The sequence below is a fragment of the Agelaius phoeniceus genome, chromosome 14 (assembly GCF_051311805.1).
Source record: "Agelaius phoeniceus isolate bAgePho1 chromosome 14, bAgePho1.hap1, whole genome shotgun sequence".
Classification (NCBI taxonomy): domain Eukaryota; kingdom Metazoa; phylum Chordata; class Aves; order Passeriformes; family Icteridae; genus Agelaius; species Agelaius phoeniceus.
In genome coordinates, this window is record NC_135278.1 from 13,491,068 (window position 1) to 13,515,058 (window position 23,991).

The window sequence follows — 23,991 nt, forward strand, 5'->3', positions numbered from 1 at the left end:
GCTGTCAACTGCTATTTCACTCATGTGGGAATTACCATCCATTCTCAACTGTGAAGCTCTCAACACATCGTCAGAAAAAGAAATAATCACATGAAAATCAGAAGTCTGTAGTTAAATTTTATTTATCAGTTCTATTGTTAAATGACACAATCAAAGTCAGTGGATTGGCCTGTAAATCTACACAATAAGACAGCGTCTACGGTGGAAATCAGTAGAATTTGATATGGTTATGACAAAATGGTATCCTTATATTCGTACATCCCCTATATACAATAAACAGTATACACAAAGAAAATGCAACTAGTCTCTGTAAACCATGCACACCACAGCATAAAAACAAGATGCACCTCCTGCAACAGGCCTCCAGCTCACTACAGTTAAGTCCTGTTTACAGCAGTGCCTTTCAGTTTCAAGAGTGAATTATTTTCCCCCGTGAAAACCAAAATACAACTGAGACATCATATTGGCAACTGCAGTTCTCATTAAAAAAAAAAAAAAAAAGTTGCTGTACATGAAGTAATTCTCTTCTCAAAGCTGCTAATGCAGGGTATTGGTTTGCTGCTGCTTTGCTCTCCCCTTGCCCTTGGCAGGGTTGCTGCCCCCAGGCAGCCACACATCATCAGATGTAAAACCACTTCCAGGTAACTTAGGCGTGGAGCCATAAGATGTTTTTAAAGCCTTCTGCCTCATTTCCTACCCCCCTGCCTTCATGGTGTATAGAGTATTACAGGTGAAAGGCAACAGTGCAAGTGAGCCTTGTGAGCATCGTGTCCCCGGGGCCACAGAGGGCCCTCCCGGCTGCCTCCGCTCAGCGCCAAGCTCGGCAGCACTGCAGGACAAATGTTCTCAGCTTGCTGAAAGCCTGGCCCAAGCCTTGCAGAGGTTTGTATTTTTTTTTTTTTGCATAGAGATTTGTAGGAGCCCCTCACACCACGTTTGCTCTCCTGTGGGCCTGGGGGAGGCCGGAGGGCTGCGGGGATCCCGCTCCAGCTCCGCACCCGAGCCCAGCAGAGCCTGCTGGCGAGCAAGCTGTGCACCCCATGCACCACACCTCCTTCTCCTCCTCTAACTATGGCTATGGAAAAACTGGCTGCCCTCGTTTCCAGTCCTCATCTGTTATCGCTATGAAGGGCTCAAGAGCATAGGAAAAAAAAAAAGCCCTGTTCTTATCTGGTGTAGCAAAGATTTACTGGAAGTAAATCCTAATTCAAGTGTAAATCTACTTCCGTTGAGCAATTCTCTTTATAATATTGCTGGGATTAGAGAGTTTTATGACTTTTTAAAGACACTACACAGATATCAGCAACATAATTTCATCTAGTTTATACCACCAATTATTAAGGAATGAATAAATTCAGCATTATGTATTCTAATGGGTAAGAAAGACTTAAAATGAGACACTGTCACAGGATTATAACTTGGAGAAGGCTTTATGAAACAAACATGAGAATGTGCTGTAACTTTTCCAGAATGGTTAAAATCATACTGCCCTGAAAAATTCTGGAAACAGTGTCTTATAACATTGGCATTGAATTCAGAAAAGTAGGCATGTATTTTTTTTTTCTTTTTTTTAATATGAGATAGACCAAGCTTAAAACTCTAAACAGCAGTAGGTAGAAAAAGTTTAAAATTTTAAATATTTATATAACTAGAGAAATTACTTCTATTCATTTTAAAAGCCAATATTATACATAAAACTAGTCGATAATTTTTCTAGACCTTTACTGTTCCCTTCATCGTTCACTCATTAACTTGGTAAATATCATAAGCAGTTGGTGCCCTTGAAAACACATTATTAAAATAAAATTAAGATAAAATCAAAGGAAAAGGAATTGTTCATATACTGTATTGTGAGAGTATGCTAAATGCTCGTTATTAGGAAATGAGTTTGCTTCCCAGATAGATTTCAGCCGAGCATCATAATTTTGTACTCATAACTAATTTAAGGATTTTTTGTACTCATAACTAATTTAAGGATTTTTTTTTTCTTTCACTTCTTTTAAATAAATGTCCAAGCAAACATTTCCGATGAGCCGAGACGGCTCCCATATTTCATAAATAACCCAACAAACCTAAAAAGGACAATTTAATTACACGCTAAGATTAAGTGTTCCACGTACAGTACAACATTTACTGCAAAGGCAACTGCAAAGGCAACATTTTGACCTCTTTTTGCTTCAGACCCTCGAGAAGCATCACTCGGTTCGCACGCTGGGTCGGGCTCTGCTTCCTTTCTGCCCGGCGGGTGCCCCCCACTATCGCCGCCACCGCTCCACGTTCCCTGTGTAGTCAGTGCTGGAGCTGTTCTCCCCCTGCTCCCTCAGGTGCGCCTGCTTCGCCCGCAGGATCTTGCGCTGCTCCTGGCGTTTCCGCCGCGCCTCCTGGTGCTCCTTCTGCCGCATGTACTGGTACCGCTGCAAGAACAGGTCTTTTGCATAATCGTACAATTCCATGTCTAAAAAATTGAGGGCCTCGATGCGCTGCTGAGTCTGCTTGTCTATCTCCACGCTGGAGGCCCTTGTGCTGTTGTACTGCGTGAACGGAGAGATGAAGTTCATGTTGAAAGTCTTCTCAAAGAGATACTGAGTCTTGCGCTGGAACTCGGTCAGGCCGAAGAAGGCCATGCGCTTCAGGTTCTCCTTGGCACTGTCCAGCAGAACCTTATTCCTCTGCTCCTCGGGCATCACCGACAGGTTGTAGCAGCCCACCAGGCTGAGGTCGGAGAGCATGCGCACCTGGCGGTTGTTGGCCAGGTTGTAGGGGCAGTCCATGAACTCCTGCAGGGAGCAGCCCGACCAGTCGTCCCCGGTGTAGCAGCTGGGCAGCTCCTCGGTGGTCGGGGAGCGGCCGTCGCAGACGTGCAGGGACGCCTTCCATGTGGCTCCCCGCTGGACGTGGCGCCACTCGCTCAGGTACCGGGACACGGGGTCACGCAGGATGGTGATGTAGTAGAAATTCCTGCCAAGGGGAGAGGAAAACAGAGCGTTCAGTCCCGTGCGTCTCCAGCACAGAGCGCATTAACGCTCACAATCGATACAAACAGGCAGATGCACTTAAGAGGCTTTCAGCAGCCCTGCTGCAGAGGCTCCTCTGTGAGTTCACCTCCACAGGGTGAAGGACGGCTGAACAAATCCCTGGGGGGAGCGTGAAGGGCTGCATCTGCCTGCACACACACAGAGCTGCCTCTGTTTAACTGGTGGTGTCTCTACAGAGGCCAAGGGAACCCAAGACTCCCCTCTGTGCTGGGCTGTCCATGTGGCAAGAGGCTCCTGCTGGTGCTCCCAACTGATGGTCACACCAGACCTTGGAGAATACTTGAAGTATCTCCCAGGATGTAAGCCACGACCCAAGCAGGACACAGGTAGCTCTGGCTCTTTTTATTTCCTTGTACAACAGAGCTACACTGACAGGTTTCCACAGACAGCAAAGAGCTGCCCATGCTACATTCCTGATGAGCAGTTGTGGGTCTCAGCTGCTCGAGCCCCAGAGCAGCCTAACACCTCTGAGGAAGGCATTTCCTACAGGACCTTTCCTTTTGCAGGCCAGATCAATGGGGCATGCCCAGAAGCCCCAAACCACTTCCACTTTAACAAGTACTTTGGCAAAGCCCATATAAATCCTGTTTTATTCTCCTGCCTTCATCTGATACAGGACTGAAATGGTGAGAGAGGAGAGCTAAGTGACTAAAAAGAAATTAAAGGATACATTACAGCATTTTGTAAGAGAAAACATTTTCAAGAGAGGTTCTGGCTTTGGTTTGAAGCAACAGGATAGTAGCACACTGTGGGGGTCACGCTGCCACAGGGAATCCATCAGGTCACCAGCTGGAAAAGCTGCAAGTTCAACCACAGAACTTGCCCAGAGCTCACTGAGTTGCACATTAATATCCACCATCAAACACCATGCTGTCCACCATCACAGCCTGGGGATGGACACAGCTCTTTGAACCTCCACTAACATGACCATGGCCTCACCTGGATGATGCTGGAGGAACACCACCAGGATGCCAGCCATCTGCTTAAGCAAATGGAATTAAAGTAGTTCAATAAGAAAATCATGCTGCCAGGAAAGGCCACTCCTCCAGGAGGAGGACACCAAGGAGTGTGTGCCCAGGAGCCCTGAGCCCCTGGGGTGTGATTGCCATGCCCTTGGTGCTGTGTAAGGAGGAGAAGGACATTAATTTGCTCTCTCAAGTGACATTGTGACTGGTCACCTTGAAGTCAAACTTTTGTTCCCTGTTGTTTCCTTTGGCAGAAAAGCCACTAGATGTCAATGTTTTACAGAAAATTGTCTTTGAACGGACTAAAATGTGAATCACAAGCACAAAAAGGATCCAACTGCAGAGGGAAAGAAAACCTGGAGAATCACCATTCCTCTTCCTATTTAGAGCATCCACACTCATGAATAATTAAGTAAGTAGAAAGTACAATAAACGTGCAAAGCCAAATAAAACCAATGAGCCCAGAAGAGAATCAGTGGCTGGAAACAACAGCATTCAGCATTTGGAGCTGGGACACCACAATCAGCACCACCCCCCTGCTCAGAAGGATTTGGCCACAGATTCACACAGGCAAAGAAAGCAGAAGTCCCCATCACAATCCCAAGGAAGGTCCTTTTGCACAGAAGTGCCATTCAATGATTTCACTGTGAGAGCTGGAGGTAAGAGGGAGCAAGAATAAAGCTCACTTTCATGAGTGAGTGGCAGCTGCTAACCCCACTGTCCCTTGCAGAGATGGGGAGAGTTTTGCTCTTATCTCAGCAGGTCTCTGGTAGCATTGGAGAACCCAGCCTGGCAAAGAGGAAGGGCTTTCCATGAGCACCACCTCAACCAGCTGCTCCAATGAGCAGGAGCTGTCCCTGATTATGCTTGTGCCTCAGGCTCCTTTGATGCAGCAGCAACCCAGCCTCGTCAGGATCCCCAGCAGGGGGAAATGGAGCATCTCTGGGACAAACCTAAGCCCTTTCTTTACCTTCTACCAGGACTCCTGAGCCCTGGATCAAGTTTACTGGGACACTGCACTAAAATAATGACCCAACCATACAGCACTAACCTCTACATTAACTATAGCAAATAACATACAGCAAAAAACCTCTGATGACCATGGGGACAAGAGCAAAGCCCTGCTTGCCCCAGAGCCCCTTGTAGGAGCTGGCCATGAGCAGCTCAGCTCAGGGGAGAAGGGTGCAGGCACAGGGGTGCTACCAGCTGGAGGAGAAGGCCAAGACTGTATGCTCTAAGGTCATCACAGAAATCGATGGGGAGTTAATGCAAGAAGGGAAACAAATCCTGAGCCAAGATCGATCCAGTGAGCATTTTATTACAGCCCAAACCCTTCAGCCACTCTCCCTTTGTGCTCCTTGGTCACAGGCAGTGACAAAGCATCTCCCTTGGCTGCTGTTGTAAAAACAAAAGAATGAATAAAAACTCATGTGCTGGGGGAAGAGGCTGTGCTGTAAGAGAGCCCTGTCAGCCTGGGCTGCCTCACCTGGGCAGGTACCTCCATCTGTGCCTGCCAGGGAAATGCTGCAGTCGAGGGACACAGGGGGGGATGAGGCTGAGTAAAGGTGCTCACTGGGCTCTGCAGTGAGCATGGAGCTGTCTGGGCCTCCCCAGCACCCTGAGGATGCCAGGCAGGGACACTCACGGGATGGCCCAGGCAGGGCCCATATCCTCCCTGGCCTAAGCACAGCTGGCTGAAACAGGCTCACAGCTGTTACTTATTCCACCTTGTTATTTCCCTGATGAATCCTGCTTTCAAAAAATGAGAAGACATGTCTTAGAGAGAGATGCATTGTCAGTTGCTGGACCAATCTCAGCAATTTCATGCATTTCTCTCCTGCCTATTAAAATTCTACCAAAAGAGGTACTGCCCCTTTTGGGAACATCAGCTTTTGCCCCAAGCTTCTCCTCTGAGTTAGGAATCATGGCAGCTCCAGGAAAGCAGCTGTGCTGCTCTGTGTTCATCTGAACTGAGCTTCAGAAAGTCACAAAAGCTTTAATGCATCCTCAACTCAGAGCTGTGCCAGAGATGAATTCGGCCATCAGCACTTTGAGCATCATTCTGCTGCAACTGAGGAAGACTTAAAGCATTGCAATTATTTTTAGCTCTGTAGGTAACAGCTTGTTCTTTCTGCTGCCTTACCAAGGGGGTGCTGAGCTCCTGCCTGCTCCTTGAAGCATGTGCTTCAGAGCCCAAAACAACATGTTTGCAGGTAGAGCTCCAACTACTGTGAATCATCCCTCCAACTCAGAGCTGCACTCACCAGAACGTGGCTTTTCTGATAAACGTGGGGGCCAGGAAGCACAGAAAGGGAGTTTGAGGGCAACTCACAAAGTAAGTTGACCCTGGATGGAGGCCATCAGGAATGTGGGATGATGTGGCAGTGACTTGCTCCTGGTCTCTCCCTGAGCACTGCTATTCCTTGAGGAATGTGGGGACTGCACAGTCCCACAATGTTGAGTTTGCTCCTCATGCTACACCTGTTTGCTTTGAAGGATAATCCTGTGGTCACACAGTCCATTCCTGCCAGCCCTCTCCCCACCTCTGCAAGGGACAGAATGAGATTCCCTTTTTTTCAACTTAATCAGTTTTTTTTTAAGAATCCTTGCATCAAACTTCAAATTGCAAAATAAAAAAATTTAAAAAATAAAAAATTGAAGTTCAAGTAAAGAACTGTGAAACCCCAAGGGATGACAGCACTGAGTAAAGCCAGAGACTTCAGATTCAGAGTGTGGAGAAGCTGCCAGGGAAGGGATATGCAGGTACTCACACCACAGTGCTCAGAGGGCTCATTGTGTGCAGAACTAAAAAGGTGGTGGTGGTGGTGGTGGGGGGGGTGACTCTAATTATGCATCAAAATGGGTCAGAATCTCCCAAAGTCAGTGCACAACTCATCCCAACCCCACTGCCCCACTGTTTAATTGCCTGTTGAGGTCGAGGGAGGCTGGAGGTCAGATGCTGGCAGCTGCCATGGCTTCAGCCTGGAAACCTGAGCCTGGCTTGATGGAACTATGAGGTAAGGACTGGAGAGGGGAGCTGAAAGCTGAACATCCACTCCCTGTTACATCCATTAGTGGATTAGTAGGTGAGGGACTGAGTGACCTTTTCCCATTTCTGCTGAGAAATGAGGCTGCAGCAAGAAGGGCTTTGCAGGTTACTGAGGGTGAGAAACCTACAGCCTTTGCACAGGGAGCACTGCAGCCCCAGAAATATCCCCATCTCCCCCACAGGCTGTTCCCAGGAGCAAACTAACACAGGGAAACACAGCTTCAGCACAGCTATGATTTCCAGGGAAAGTACTGGGGCAGTCCCATTCACCATGCAAAAGTAAAGCCATGCTTTAAGCTGGCTCAAACACACCCATTTGTATTTAGGTCAAGCTCAGCCAGATGGGAAGCCTGGCTAGGATGTTTGGAGTCACAGACGGGGCTTGTGCAGTGAATGGGAGGCAATTTTATACAAGTGTCTCCATCTCTTTGAGTGGAGATGGGAGGCAAGGAAATTTGTTAAGTTTCCAAATCTGTGTGGGTTTTTTTCCCCAGTTCATGGACTTTGTGGTACATTAATGGGCCAGTGTGAAACCAAGTTCTGCTCCAGGTGAAAATGGGTATTTTGAAAGAGAAGTTCACTCTGAAGGTGCAGGGGCAAAGGGATAGAGCAGATTTGTGCCACACCCAGCAGAAATGCAAATAAAACAAACTAAAACCCTGCAGCAGAGATTCTGCATGTGATGCAAAGGATTAAGGATGGAGCTACTGAAAAAAGAAAAATAATCATAGGGTTGGCACTTCAGCACCAAAAACAATGCACAATCACCAGAGCCAGCAAGCAGCACAAGGACATCCATGTCCTCCCCCCCTCCACACAAACTCCTCATGCTGCTGAATAAAAATCTAGAGAGCTTGCTTATAAAAGAGTAGCCACATACTCATTCTTTTAAAAGCTAAGCAATTTGGGGTATTTTTAAGATGGTAACTTGTCTCAGCTCATCTCACCACAGGAAGATGCTCTCACACTGTGGCCTCGCACACAGATCTGAGATCCCATCTCCTTCTCCTCCACTGCTCCCAGCAGCTGTGGGCAAACTGAGAAACTGAGTCACAGGCAGTGTCCTGCACTTCTCCCTCATCCCACAGCACTTGGAAAATGTCCCTGCTCAGGATTATTTGACCCTGCTCAGGATTATTTGACAGCAAAGTCACAGACAATGACGGAAGGTGAGGAACGCGAACGGTGCGAGTCTCACATTCCCTGTTGTGCTCTGAGGAACCCTCCCCGTGGGCTCCAAAGCTGCTGATGGATTGTAATCTCTGGCAGAGGGTCTCCAGCCCATCAGTCATGGCCACCACAGCTCTCTGAGAAGTCAAACTCAATTACGCCATGCCGGGCGCCGAGTGCTTCGCTCCCAGAAGTTGAGGTTAATTCCCATCAAGAGTGGCCCACTGAGAATTTGATTTGCTAATACCACAAATTGTTCCTCCAAGAGAAATACCGCTGCTGCCTAATTTGTTGGAGTCAGGCATCTGTTTGGAGATCACTCAGAGAGAGGCAAAGTGTTCATTTAATACTGTGACTCATCCTGGTTCTTAACAAACTCTGTCACCGACAGACACAATCAGAAGGACAGGGGTGAGCATCCTGGTGAGAGCCTCTCCTGCCTCAACCATCCCTGATTCTTAACAAACTCTGTCACCCAGAGACACAATCAGAGGGACAGGGGTGAGCATCCTGGTGAGAGCCTCTCCTCCCTCAACCATCCCTGCTTGGAACCTCCCCCCAAAATGAGAACACCTCTTCCCTGCCAAGAGGTGCAGCATAACTCACAGACATGATGCCAAAATATTTGGCAAGCTTACTGAGGCAGCACTGGAATCAAATGTTTGCATCCACTCTAGATTGGTCCCAGATGCTTCCCAGCAGTGATGTGGATGGCAATGGCAGCAGTGGAGATGTATTCATGGCCCATGGGCTTCCCACAGTGCTGCTCTGCTCCAAGGCGTCGCAGCCCCACAGACAGCAGCAACAAACCCCATCTCAGAGTGGGAGAGGAGCAAGGGGGGCTGTCAAGTTCTCCTGAGCTGCAGGGAGAAGATCTCATGCCCACTGTTCCATGGCTGCCTCCATGCCCTGGATCTGCAGCCTGGCTGCCCATGCCAGGGCCTCCCCTGCCACTGTCACAGCTCGTGCAAGGAGGTGACCATGGAGCAGGGGTATTGGAACAGGACTGCTCCCCTTCTCTTCTCTCCCCAAAGACCACAGTGCAGCTCAGGCCCAGCTGGACCCTGGGCTGGCTACTACTTGTTCCTATGACACCTCTCTATATTCAGGCATTGAAATGAAACCAAACTTCCAGGTCTACCTCATCCAAAATTCAAAGTACAGTAAAATCTAAATGAACAAATCCCTTCTTCATTAAAGAAGTGATGGATAAAGATTATGGGGAGGGAGAGAAGGAGGAACAAACACCCCTTTCCTCTGCAGCAGCCTGCAAGACTACCCAGATGATATTCCTTTACTCTGGGTCTCAGGGTGGCAGAAGCAAATAATGCATTAGCTCTGAAAAAGGGCCTGGAAGGAAAGGAGATAAGTATTTCAGGACTGTGAATTAAAGCTGTTAGCAAATGCAAATTTACATTTCCTCTAAGTAATCATTATGTTTTCACTTCTATCAGCACCCAATGAATCACAGAGATGTTTTGTCTAGAAACACTAATGGTGGGGGTAGGAAGCCAGCAGCCTACCCACAGCAACGGCAGCAGGAGAAAAGTGCCAGAGAAACCCATAAAAAGGAGCTGGATTTTTCAAGAACAGCAATTACATCAGCCCATCATTGCCCGTGAAATTACCAAAAATGAAAGATCTGCGGGAAAAAAGCATTTCAGGCACAGAGGAAGGCAGCAATTTAGCAGGTCAAGGTACACATTCATATATGTGCAGGCATGGCATATGCAAACAAAGATAATGAAAATAAGGCCTTAAATAAGTAAAAAATATGCAGGCTCACACACGCACATGCTCCCAGCTACCCTCATGCACAAAATAATTGTCCACAGTGTTGCCTGCAGAGGGGAGAGCAGCCCTGCAGATCTGCCAGAGTGGTATTAATTTCATAATTGCCTGTATTATTAAGATCTCTGCAGGACACCCCTGCTCACAACCAATTCAGCAAGAATAGTGACCTTTTAAATTACTTTTTTTTTCAGTAGTGCAAAAAAGAGAAGCAAGTTTCTGTTTTTAGACTCAGCAAACAGAAGAGTGACTCAGCTGCTGGTGCCATCCCCACTCCTCTGCCTCCACCCTGGAGTCTGGCATGGGAAAGGGTAGCAATGCTGGGCAGGGCCAGACCCATCCCACCCACCTGACCTGCTGGATAAAGGACTGAACTGCCCTTGGAAACACCCAGCTTCCATCACAGCCTGTCTAGAGCAGTAAAGCTTCCCATCTCATGAGCTTGGTTATATGACAGAGGCATCAGGATGGAGGCAGCAGTGGTGTGGAGGTAAAACACGGGAGGTAAAACACAAGGAAAGGAGAGAGAAGGTGACAGGAGGATCAGTGTGTGCCATGTCTCCATCGTGCTGGATGACAAGCTGAGCACAGGTGACACTGGATTTGTGAGGTCTCGGCAGCAAGGCCTTGGCTTTGCAAAGTGCCTTTCTTGCTGAGGGTGATTATCCCTTAATAAACAGGAGGCAGAGCTGAATTTTGCTCTTAATGCATTCTAAGAAAACTCAAGGTGTGAGCGATGTCTTTTGAAACACTGAGCTCTGGCACCCACAGAGTGCCAGGAGCACCTTCCTACTCCTGGTGCGAGGAGCTGTCCCTGTCCCTTGGAGCTCCTGGAGCCACATCACACACATTTCCCAGGAGTGGTACAGCACGGCCCCAATCGCAGAGCTGTTAGGGATTCATTAAAAAGCATGGCAGATATCCCAAAGCAAAAAGGAGGCCACTGCAACAGAGCTGGTGAATAACCACAGGATGCTGCTATAAATCAGATCTTTACAACAGTATTTACCCCATCTAAATGCTGCTGCAGGAATTAGTTTCAACGTGTAACTGATATTTCTGCGGTGGCAAAGATCGAGGTTTGCAAAGCCTACACTCCATAAGCAGCGGTTTACAGAGATGGAATAGTGGCAGTTTTTCATTTTCCAGAGTCCACTCACCCTTCCAAGAATCTTAATGCCTCATTGATTCATAATACAGTACATAAAGATTTCATTTTTTCTTGCACACAGTGATATATTATGGAGGCAATCTATTTTGCCACTGAAAAGTTTGCTTAGTAGAGAAATTTGGAGTTTTGACATTCAGGAAATTACAGTCATCTGTAAAGTGCGATTGATATGCCAAGGCTAACATTTTCATTGCACTTATGGAGCCAGAATAACTATGCTAAAATATTTATTATATTCTAAAAAAAAATCCAACTTCTTGTTTATAAAAAGCATATATTTAGCAATAAAAAAGCTTTATCCTTATATCCATATATATTTTAGCTATGTCTTAAATGTGCAAAGCCACATTCTCTCGGACCAGATTAAAATACTTATAATAATCAAATAAAACCAGTATTTTAGAGAGGCTCTGTGTGTGCAAGCAGAGGGCATGAGCTGACACGTGGCTGCATGGAGCTGCACAACAGCAGTGAAATGAGATAGGGGCTGTCACAGCAAACCTGCCCAAGATCCCTGAGGGGATGTGGACACTTGTCCTGCCAGCCACCAGCCACCCACGGGAAGCAGGAGATCACTGAACCCTGTGTGCTTCATTTGCCAGTTCTGTGGCTAATATGATCCAGGAGGAAGTACTGGGTGTGGAGGGCTCCAGTCTCAGCTTGGCACGCACACTTGTCTTCTCTATGAACACATCAGTGTGTATTTAGAAGTTGTGATGTATCCTATATCCTGAGCACTCACTGCAAATTCATAATTGCTGCCTGAACACCCCTCCCAGCTCCTCTGCACAGGAGAGTAGCTGCTATTGAGTCTATCCCTGCCTCGGCGCTGGAGAAACCTTGGAGTTTTCAAGAAAAAGATCACACAATCAGCCCCAAGAGCTCTGCATCTCCCACAATGGGAAATTAACTCCAGAGAGGCATTTATAAAATCATTTGTTACTATATCAGAGCTCAATCAATTCTCTTCAATAATACATAAAAGGAGGAGGTTTGGCTCACACGAAGGAACGTAATTCCTTCACAAGCTATTTGCAGATAATCTTCCTTACGCCAGTTAATACATCCCACGATAGGTTATACAAAAGTGCTTTTAAAAACTAAACTGAGGATATATAGCACATGAAAAAGGCACATTAGTGCAACTTACATTTTGCTTATCATGACTACTGCACATACAGAAATCCAGGGAAAATCCTTCCCAATCTTTCTAAAATTTTGTCAAAAGCAAGCATCTATTGAAAACATCTTTGCAATGTAATTAATGAACTGATACTAATGAAATTCTCAGCCTGCTGCCAAAAGAGGGATAGAGGAAGGGACAGTGTATTTACAGCTGCAACTTCTACAGTTTTAATTTCAGCTCTCATTGATTCCATTGAGCACCATGAGACTGCATAATGAAGAAATCTGTATCAATTGAAAATACCAAGTGTGCTCCTGCCCCACTAGGGCACTACTGTAATATCATGTAATGGAAGGGGATTCTCATTTAATTGAATTGGAAATGAAACACATATTAGCTAAGAAAACTTAATCAGTGCAATAATATTAAAATGGGCCACTCAGACAAACTATACTGATTAAGTCACTTGCAAACATTTCCGTAATCATCACTGAGACTTGTGGCATTAATGATTTAAACTCACTTTTCTACTCCAGGGAACAAAACAGCAATTTCATAGCAGACAATTAGAATATTTTAAGCCCTGCCTCACACACTACAATACAATCTCCTGGCAGAAGCACAGGACCTCATCCTGCAAGGATACATCTTGAGCTGTGATGTACAAGGTCTGCATGGATGCTGGGATGTTTGATTTAAGATGGGAAACAGCCCTGAAAGCACCTGGCTGGCTGGGAAATGTTTCTGAGGTACTGGCTGTGGTTTCTTTGCAGACTTCATCTTTAATCCTGACTTGTAACTGATGGCACACTCTGATGCACTGTAACACTCTGAGCTCCAAATGGCTCCCAGCAGACCAGGATTTTAAAACTTGTATTCACACACAGTTGACATAACTGGATTTAAAATTTTCATGGAACAGCAGAGTGCATTTCTAGTAAAACTCCATGGATGCATTTGTTGTGTCAAAGCTCAGCTGGGAGGGGTTTTACATCAGCTAAGCAAGCAAGACTAAGTAAACGTTACAAGATGTGCAGAATGTCGTTTCCCTCTGCTAGTTCCACCCCAAACATTTAGTAAAAGTATATCTTAGTCTGAATCAGTGAGGACAATGCCCTTAGAAAGCCACATCAAAAGAAAATGACACTTCAGCTTCTCATACAGCAACCCTGAACAAACCCAGGGATGTGTGCATTGTGTTGTGCTCAGAAGGACTATCCACACAGTCCAAGCTCATGGTGTGCCTGGAAACTGAGCTGGCAAAACCTCATCAGATGCTTTCCTGGCAGTCAGTGACAGCACATTCAGCACTGACACCAGCTCGGACACATTGCATTTTTCTGGATTTCAGATGCTCCCTATATTTTTAATTAATTTGTAGCATTAAGACATTAAAAACCCTACTTGCAGATAGTCAAAAGCAAATTCAATTCGTCCATCTTTTCAGTGCCATGAAGCAAACTCCAGCCCAAGTCGCAGCTGAACTGAGGCCACCACAGAGAGGCAACAACCTGGGCTGGGCAAGGAGAGCAGTCCAGCTCCCCTCTGTGCCAGCTGAAGGACTGGCACTGCTATGCAAAAAGCATCCAACTCCACAGCCCATGAACAGTGCTACTTGCTTCATCCTTTACTCTGGTTTTCTCACTGTGAGGGTATCACAAGCTTGGGTCAAGATCTGACCTTTCTTTGGGCAGCTTCTCCCTGCAGTTCTTGAGCCCTGAGCTTCCTGCCCGCCCTCACCATCCACAGCCAAACAAGCAGGCAGCACATTGAACCCTCAGCTGGAGGGAAGTCATGCTTAGGCTAGCTGAGAAACCCTTAAAACCAAGCTGATGTCAGCTGAAGCCAAAGATAACCTACCCCTGCCAGAAGGGACATGATAAACCTGGTATGATAAACCTAAAGCAAAATAAACCACATGACATGTAGGGTTATTCACTAAGGTCACAGCTCCTTTCAAAAGGATCTGCCACTCCCCCAACCTTGTCCTCAAAATATGAAAGAAAAAAAGGAAACAAACAAACAAACAAAAAAGACAAGAAGCAAAACTCATCTATGAGCAGCAAGAGATGTTTCAAAACAGTTTAGTTCCTATCTGTATCTCTTGAAAGATTTTCAGAAGACACAGTTCTACTCCTCCATGGATTATTCTGGCTAAAAATGTGTGTGACATTTTAATTATCAAGTACAAATGTTACTGCAAGTAAGCAATGAAACAGATGGTGTCCTGAATTTTACAGTACAGCCACATTTTCCAGCTCAAATTTACAGTTCACCAATCATCAGCTTTAAGTTCTGTCTCTACTGCATCTCCCCTACCCATCTGAAACACCACAACCCTCCAATGCTGAGAGCACAGCTTTGGGAAAGTTGGGAAATTTTGGGAAATTCAATACAAGCTGTCTCCCTCCAAGCAAATGTTTCCAATGAGGAAACAAAGTGGAGCACAACTCTGTACATCAGAAAAGCATGGCAGGTAAGAAGAGAGAGAGCACTGAGGAACTTGAACTACTCAAGCAGGCAAAGAGGTGATCCTGATACCTCCATCTCCACGAAGGACCTGATTTATCTCATCCTCTTCCTCAGTGAACTCCACTCATATCAGTTATCAGTCCTGAGACTTCCTTCTCTACCTTCTGGAGTACTCAGCAGCCCCCTCAGAGGGTGTCCCCAAGGGGAAGGGATAGGATGGAATGAGTGTCCCTTCAGGATCCACCAGTGCCAAGTCCCACATCACCAGGGAACAAAAGAATAGTACAGACAGAAGCTTTTCCATTAACTGTTGGTCTACCATCCTTCCAAAAAACCCTCAGTGCTTAAGATCAGAGTTGCAGTTTCACGTGTTTATTTCCCCCTCTTACAAAACATGAAATAGAATTCAAGACACAGGAGCCACACATGTGGATGGGGACAAGGAGGACCTGGGAATACTCATCTCCTGGACTGACAGCACCATGGCAAATGTGCTCCTTGCTTTGAGGAGCTTTATTATCCAGTTCAGACAACACACTAGGAGAGAGTGTGAGTCCAGTGACTCCTGGGGAAGAGATGCAGCAGCATCCCCAAATTCAAGCAGCAAGCACAGTGAGTTTTCAGCTGTCCCTCTTAGCTGTGTGTGGCCAGGCTGAGCAGCACATGATGCCCTCATTGAACAGGCTCTTGATTTAACAGGCTGTGACCAAACTGAATCCTGGAAAGCTTTCCTGATACTCCACTCCATTCATCTCCACTAAAAGGGAGCTGCTGCCGGGGCTTATGGCATCAGTGCTGCAATTATGACAAGGAAACGTTTTCTGGGAAGGTGTCCCAGAAAGTAATACACTGAACACTTCCTCTCACCACTCACAGTGCTGAGCAATAACTCCTCTCACCATTAGCATCAGCTTTGAGCCAGGTCTCCAAGGAAGGGCACCCCTCCTGTCATGCCCCTGTGCTGGCACAGGGCTGGGACCACCAGCTCTGCTCTCACCATTCAGCTTCTGCAGACACCCTTAGGTCATGGAAGTACTCCTGCAAGGATCAGACAAAGGGAGATGCTGCATGGGCCAAGTCATGGATCTTTTGGACCCCAGACTTTTCCCATTTTGCTTTGAAATGGACTGGAGCTTTGGAGGTGGAGGGGCCAAAGCCAGCTTTACAGACAGGCAGTGATGCTCAGTCACAAAAGCATTTGCAACACGGGCTCTGCCTCTTGTGTGCAGGTTTGCTCACTGTCACTTAATCCAGCACCACCCTGGCACCCAGGGTGAAGGTGCAAGATCTGTGGTGTTCCTCTAAGCCCACCTGGGAACCTCTGCCTAAAGGGAACCAAACAGGGCCCTTGTAGATCAGAAGGGATTCAAGGACTGAGCTTGTCTTGGAGCACAGCTGCTTTAACAAAACTTTCCAATGAACTCCTGAACCCCCAGGGAAACTCACCTGGGTATTCTGTCCCCAGGGAGAGAAGCCAAAGCAGTGCCCCAGTGCCGGGGTACATGGCCTGGGGGGCAGCAGATTGATGCTCCTGCATTTGAACTCAGCAAACAGGAGCTCCAGAACATGGTGAAGTGCATGGCAGCAGCTCAGGCTCTGCTCTCAGTCACACTGGCAGCTGGATTGCTGCGATAAATAAATCTGAAAATCAACTGTCTGAGCAGCAACAGCTTCTTCCTATGTCTTCATCCCTGGAGGGGTTAATCTAGAATAATCTAATTTATTCCCAAATTGCAGGCAGCAGTGCCTTTCCCCATTTAGCAGATTAAGAAACTCTGCTCTACCAAATTTATCTGAACAATTCATTCCCACAAAATTACACTGGGTTTTGAACTGAGGCTAATATACTCCATTGTATCTGCAGGCTAAGCAATCCACTGAGGGGCCAGATTAAAGCACAGCTAAATACCACCTGAATGGGCTTTTCTGGCAATGCATCTGTGCAGGGATGGGGCAAGAGCAGCAGGTGCAAAAGGGATTCCAGCAGTGACAATATGGGCCAGGGCTCAGGCACATCAGCAGCATCTTCAGCTGTATCTCACCCATCCTGTCATTAAAATAGCAGCACCCCCATAATTCATTTCAACATACTGCGACTAGGCTCCTCTTCACATTATTTTAAACAAAATGACACTTTCTCTAGACACTTAAATGCATCCTGGTCTCATCACATCAACAGAGGAAGCATATTTTTTCTGTTTATGTGAAAGGTGATATTGGATGCATCATACATTGAAATCGTTTGCTGGCTTCCTCTCTTGACATAAGTGAGGGGAAAGAAAGTCAGAGAAGACAGATTTTAAAGATGTATGCATATGCACGATCATTTTCTAACCTAGAACATTATTAAATTCTTTCATATATTCATGTGAGAACTGCAAAAGATTATGAAAGTAGAGATGCTATCACTCATACTTTCCCAGAGCAAGGATTAGGGAGCTTTTCTTCTTAATAAAAGCGATATATTTAAATACTATCTGTTTGGCCAAACCCTAGGTAGTACTGGCCGACAGAGGTACAGCTCACATCCCTGCTTTGCAGAATAAACCTGTCTGCAGGTCCAGCCAAACACAGGGCAAGACTGAGCAAGAGATGTCATACGGTTGTCAGAGGTTTGACCTTGTAATGGCTATTAAATGCATTTAAATTTCTTCAGTTTCACAGGTCTAGCACCCTCTACCAAAAACCACCCCACATAGCCCATCCAGCTCCTTCCCAGCCCTTGGAGAGCTGAGCCCTGCCAAACCCTGACTGAGCCATTTTACCCAAAGGCGTTGCAGAAATCTTCTGGTTTGCAAGTGATGCTAAATTCATCTAAACAGCTTTATTTATGAGTGGTGTTACATCCCACTTCTTGGGGAGACAGATCTGCCACTAGAATTGCCTTTTCCTGCCTGCAGAAACTGTAACTCTGCATCAACATTACACAATTATTTTAAAACCACTATTTAGATAGCTCTATGGTAATGGATATGTACACCAGCTCCAGTGCCACAGAATTTGCATAGCAGAATTTTTTATCATGCTTCTTAAAGATTAATAATTTAAAGCAAGTTGTAACTGTGCTAAGATTTAGTCTTATGTTTTCATCACTGCTTGATATTCTCATAAATATCCAACATTCCCAAGTACATAGGAATCTGAGATGGTATTCAAGAGAAAAAACTGCAACCAATATATCTTCCATTTATGGAATTGAATATAAGATCATATTCAAAGTGCTGCATTTACTGACTGATTTTGAATACATAAAATATATAGCCATTGCAAATTCACCTTTCATTGCAAAGCTTTGTTCTAGTAGTGACATAACTTATTGCCAGATTAGAGCCCCAAGTACAGCTGGGTCATTTTTCGTGTTCTCCATTCCCACAAACACGACTGGGAGAGACAGGTCGTGCTCTCTATCAAAGTTGTGCTTACCACACAGCAATATTGCAACACGTCCCATTAGAGTTATGTCTGCTGAGACTGTGAGCACAGACTTGGCTGCAGGCACCTCCTAATGGAATTACATAATTGGAGGCATGTCATCTAAATCTGAACAAATTGGATTCCCTTGTCATGCACTATTGAATCAGAACGGGAAGAACACTCCATGCTGTTATCTATGGTAAACCAACGGTGGCAAATCCAGCGTCACTAATATTTTGATAATGTGATGTTTATTAAAAATGGGGGAAGAAAAAAAAAAGGATAAAATTTTCATGTGAGGCATGTCAAAATCATGTTGCATGGAAAAATGAGCTCATCCAAGCTTGGTTTCAGACTGGGAATTACGTTAACGGCTTATGACGGTTGTGATGTTAAGAAGATGTAACTGAAGAACCACACAAGGCTGGTTGCCTGTAGCAGCCAGGGAAGTGCAGACAAGGGTTTGAGACAGGCCCCACCACCAGCTCTGCATCTGGCAGGAGTGACAGCCACCAAGGTGTTTGCTCTGCTGCAGCCCCTCCCTGCCCAGTCTGTGGCGGATCACGGCATTAACATTCCCATCCTGCAACTGAATTCTCCAGCCCTTGCAATTCACAGGCATGCCCTGCTTTTCGTTTACAAGCACATCAACTTTAATTTGGAATTACTGGAGGAATCATAACGAGGGAGCAATAATTTTGAGCACACTGAACTGCACATTCAGGGCAAATTTTCACTGAGCGCTCAGCTCGACCTCCAGCTCTGCACATATGAAAGAACAGAGGCATTAATTACATTACCAGAATCACTAATCAGCTCATTGCATCTTTACATTTCATCAGCTAAATGCTGGTGCAAAATGAGAGGCTTTTTTCCCCCTGTAATTCAGCTCTTCAAGCCTCACCAGGATACTTCCATGAGCACATGGAATGAATTCATTAACAAAAACAGCAAGAAGAAAGAACCTAAGAAATTAATTGCGAAGCCTTACAGAATTCATGGTTCTCATAGTTAATTAACTGTGGGCCAGCTCAGGCTCCTGTGTCCACAGCAGGCCATCAGGGCAGCTCATGGATGAGCTGGCTCCCAAGGCAGAAGTCATGAGCTGGAAGGGCAGAGCATCCACCCAATGTCTGGTCCAGGTGAGGGCTGAGGGTCTGTGAGGACAAGAGGGGTTGTTTGCAGTCTGACTCTCCTGGAGCTGGCACACTGCAGAAATTCAGGTTTCAGCATGCCAGCAGCACCTTGGCTGCACACTAACCACTGCTCTGCCCCAGCAGCACTGCAGTCCTGCAGGACTGTGCCAAATGCTGATTTTTATTTGGCACAAGGGAGAAACGCTGTCAAATCCCCAAATTACCTCAAATTGTGAGAGCACACAGCAGGGGGAAAGTGTTAACTACCTAGTGAGCCTCTGTCTGTAGATCAGCACAGAAAGGAGTCAGGTGAACATTACTGAGCTCTGGGGTCAGAGCATGCCCCCAGTCATAGCACAGGATCACACCATGGCCCCAGTCAGAGCACAGGATCACACCATGGCCCCAGTCACAGCACAGGATCACACCATGGCCCCAGTCACAGCACAGGATCACACCACAGGCAGCCCCACTCTGCAGATGCACGGTCACACCTCGGCAGCCCCTGGCAAAGAGATCTCCCAAAAACCTCTCCCCTAAAATCTGCACAACTCCCTGGTCTAAAGGGCCATTAATCTACATGGACAAAAGAACTGCTTGAAGAACAACTGCTTAATCCAACACCAATCCATCTTTTGTTAATCTGCAGCTTCAGCCTTTTCTGCCACCACATTGTGACCTGTCTCCTCACATGCCCATCTCCACAGAGCTCTCTTCCTTGATGACACTACCTAGCTCTCCTTAACCAAAACGATCCTCTAAAGTGATTGTCACACATGCAAAAGACCTGAGAGCCTAAATTACATGATACACCCTTTACATCCTCACAGCAAGCACCGGCCTGTCTTCAAGCCTCAGCACATCTGGTTACACAAATGACCTCACCCACGTTGCTAAGGCTGAGTCCTTGCAGGATGCCACTGCTGTATCCTCGAGTGACACCACTGACGCCACCAGACCAGGAGGACTCGACACAGTTGTGTAGCAGGGAGGCTGCTGTTCGGCAACAAACCTGGAACTGAACTGTGGCCCTTCAGGGTGGGCAACAGCAGATCTGTTCTTGGCATTAGAGCAGGGAACTGGGGCTGGCTCAGGCTTTCAATCTCATATGGTTTAGAAGGAGCCATGACAAACATCCCCCAGGGCAGTGGTGTGGAGTCAGGAGGACTCACCACCTTCTGCAACACCACTGCAGAGCTGAGCCAGCAGAGCCCTCGAGCCACATGGACTCACCACACAGCATGACAAAATCCCTGCAGCACCACAGCCAGAGAAGGGAGGTGAGAAGGGCACCCCAGGATGCTGAGCAACAGAAATGTCCTCAACACATAGGCAAGAACATCATCCACTGAGCTGGGAGACAGCAGCACAGCAGCTGTAAAGCTGTACATACAAACAACATCATTAAAATCAGTATTTTAACTTCTGAATTGTAGGATGTTCCTGCTAGCAGTAATGGACAAAGCCACCTTTGCTACCTGGGAGGCATTTCCACAACTCTCCAGGGCACCTCTGATATTCAGAAAGAAACCTTTACTCATGCACAGAGAGGTTATGAACCACAATCTTGCTTTCAGCCTCCTTTGCTTTAGAAGTATCAGCTTGCAATTAATACCACTAATTAATATCACTAATTAATGAATTGAAGCAAGGGCAGGGAGCTAGGAGAACATTGTTTTTGATAGCTATGAAATGGACTAACAAGAGCCAGCTGGATAATTACTCCTCTCTTCAGGAGTTTTTAACTTGTTTGATTTTCCATCAAAAAAGCTCCTGTGAATATTTAAAGAAAAAATTGTAAGAGTAGAGTAAGAAAACTGCTGTCCAGTTTTGCCAGTTTGACTCATCTTTCCCCCACAGAGATGCTGTTGGGTTTTAAAGGACATGAGGGAGTCCAGATGGGAAAGGGATGGCATGTGCTCCAATTAGCAATCACACCTCTTTAAAACCAACTGACCATGAGACATCAACCCCCGAGGAGAAGATCCTGTCAGCGCTCATGGGGATGGCTTGCCTGGAAAGGACTCTGCTGGAGTAGGGGCTCATGCACAGGCATGATGCTGAGCTGGGGAAGAAAACATTGAAAAACATACCTGGTGTCTCCACAGGACCTCATTTTTCTCCTTCATGGCCAGGGCAACCTTCGTGTCCCCCTTGGATGCTAATTTGGGGCTGCTGATCAGCCAGCCTACAGTCATGTTCTTCCATGGCTGGAAGAACACCCAAAACCCACACCTGAGACAGGGCTGGGGTGTATCTGTGTGGAGGGGTGGGTTACACAGTAATAACAGCTGGCTGGAATAATAAATTAGCACCTAATTAACAGGAGTGTTGGCTGCAAAACACTGAGTTAATGGAATAGAAAAAAAAAAGGCAAAGAGCTGGGGCTGTGAAATAGGGAGATTGCTTTAGAAGCTGCTTTGTCAAGGACGTCTTCGAAGTCGAGGGTTTAAAAGCTGAAGGAAGAAAAGTGCTTTTGTGGGGGAAAACCTGCCCAGCCCTTACCCAAGGTCGGGATTTGTTTCCCAAGCAGGCATTAGCGGCCAGCACTCGCCAGACTCTCCCTGTCAGGTAGAAAAAGGGGCTGTAATGTCTTTAAGTTGCATGCCAGAGGACAAGGTAAGCATTTGGGATGCAGATAATGCAGTCAGGACAAATATTTATTGGGTCAGTAGTCACTGGTGAGAAAGAGGAGCTATAAAGTGGAGATAACAGGGAATAATGCTGCCACAATGGGAAACTGCACTAATGACTTAACAGCTCTTTGCACCTCTCCACAAAAACCTCCTAAGGGAGAGCTCCTATTCAGTGCAGAGGAAACAGTGGTATAAATCTGCTTCCTGCTCCATCTGACCCCCTTTGCTCTCGCAGCTGCTGCCAGACCAGCTTCTGCCTTATTTTACTGTGCTTCTACCCTGGTTTTGCCCCCGTTCTCCACACAAACCAACATCAATCCTCTCCCCAGCTTCATGGCAGGTCGCAGCAGCCCTGGTGGAGCAGAGCAGGAGGAGAGACCCCTCTCACAATTCTCCTCTGAGCTTGGGGACAGTCCCAGAGGAGACATCAGAGCTGGCACAGCAGCAAGGCTGACCTGCACCCTCCCACACCAGCCACACTCCCCAAACCCAGCCAGCAATTTAGGGAACTGTGCATGCAAGGCAAATGCAGAGCAAGCCTCTCTTCTAGGGAGGAGACACTAAGGACACAGTATAAATAAAAAAGTGCCGTTTAACTGTCTTTAATTAATATTCTGAACTACACGTAAGCCTTTAACACACAGCAGGATCACGGTGAAAGATTTATGAGATTGGTTCACCTTTTGCAAAGTGCTGCCTTGGGTCATCAGCACAAACTTATCATCAGCCCATACCACACCAGTGGGGAGCTGGAGCGAGAGGGGAAGGGGAACAGCTGCACGAATATGATCTGACCTACTTTTACAGTAATTTGAATGCATATCTGGGAAAAAACCCCACCCTCTAAAATTTTAAGGGAGAATGATAAATCAAAGCACGACAGTAAACAAGTCGTTTGTGAAGTCGTACTGTCTACTCAGTACAAACAAGAGATTCATCAAATAATAAAATACTACTTTAGAAGAAAACAAGCACAATTATTTTATAATTATGGCTGCTCAAGTCTTCTGAGGGCAGGAAACCTTCCTACCTCCATAGAATCATAATCAAGACTCATCAAAGTCCTGTAAAAGCAAATCAATAGCTGCTCTTGGCAGGACGAGTTAATTAATACCAGAGTGCTCTCCTGCCTGGCTGTCAGGCTGATGGTGCTCAGCACAGCTCTGCCAAGATGCTCCATGAAAAACCATCCAGCCCCACTTGGCTGCTGGTGAGAAAGGATGCCACCCCTGGGGCTCTGGGTGTAGGGGCACTGGGGCTGTGCTCTGCTTTGTAAAGGACACAGACATCAGGCTGTTCAAATCTCTAAAATGCAATCGACTCCTCACTTCTCTGGATCCTTATTTCCATCAAGCAGGAGACTCAGCCAGCACCATATGGCTAATTTTATAAAGGGAACTCAAAGCCATGTCCTTTTCACCACTACTGCACTTGTGGAGTTGGTCCCTGGTTATGTGTGGTGATCTGGGGTGCTGTGCCACCCCCACATCAGACATGCCAGGGGGAGCTGGCTGTTTGTTATCAGGTAACTGGCTCACACCACCAGCACTGCTGGCTTAACACCTTACCAGAGACTTCTGAGGTGCCACTTCAAATGTTGGCTACCAGAGTGCAAGCTTTCATCTTTCCATGGCAGATTCACTGGAGCTCTGTGCCTTTTACTGCATGACTTCCTTCTCTTTTTTTGCTTATTAAGAGACCTTTAAAATGGAAGGTTTGTCTGCCCTCTGTGATTAGCAAAGATCTCACAGCCTCTCTAAAAGTGCAGAGAAAATTACAGCCAAGAACGTGATAGCAGTTAGAAGCCCAGAGCAGGAAGCAGTGAGACACACTCAGCAGATTGCTTTGAAGCAAAAGCTCAGTAAAACATTATTAAACTTATTTTTAGTCTAATTTTCTAAAGAAATCAGCCTCTTACAAGCACACTGTCTACCTCCCTCCTCTCTCAGCCCACTCCCCATAATTTTTTAATTGGTTCCTTTATCTGGAGACTCTTCTGTCAAATTGGGGTGGAAGATAAATAAGC

The 23,991-nt window shown here is 46.3% G+C and overlaps 1 protein-coding gene across 1 annotated transcript in view; it reads right to left on the minus strand.

The window, feature by feature from the left end:
• Positions 1-1,957: 1,957 nt before the first annotated feature.
• HS6ST2 (heparan sulfate 6-O-sulfotransferase 2) overlaps positions 1,958-23,991 on the minus strand; it is a 125,346-nt gene continuing 103,312 nt past the window's right edge. The window contains exon 2 of the mRNA XM_054641369.2: positions 1,958-2,958. Within this exon, the coding sequence (XP_054497344.1) occupies positions 2,256-2,958 (703 nt within the window). The 3' untranslated portion in view covers positions 1,958-2,255. The remainder of the gene's footprint in view (positions 2,959-23,991) is intronic.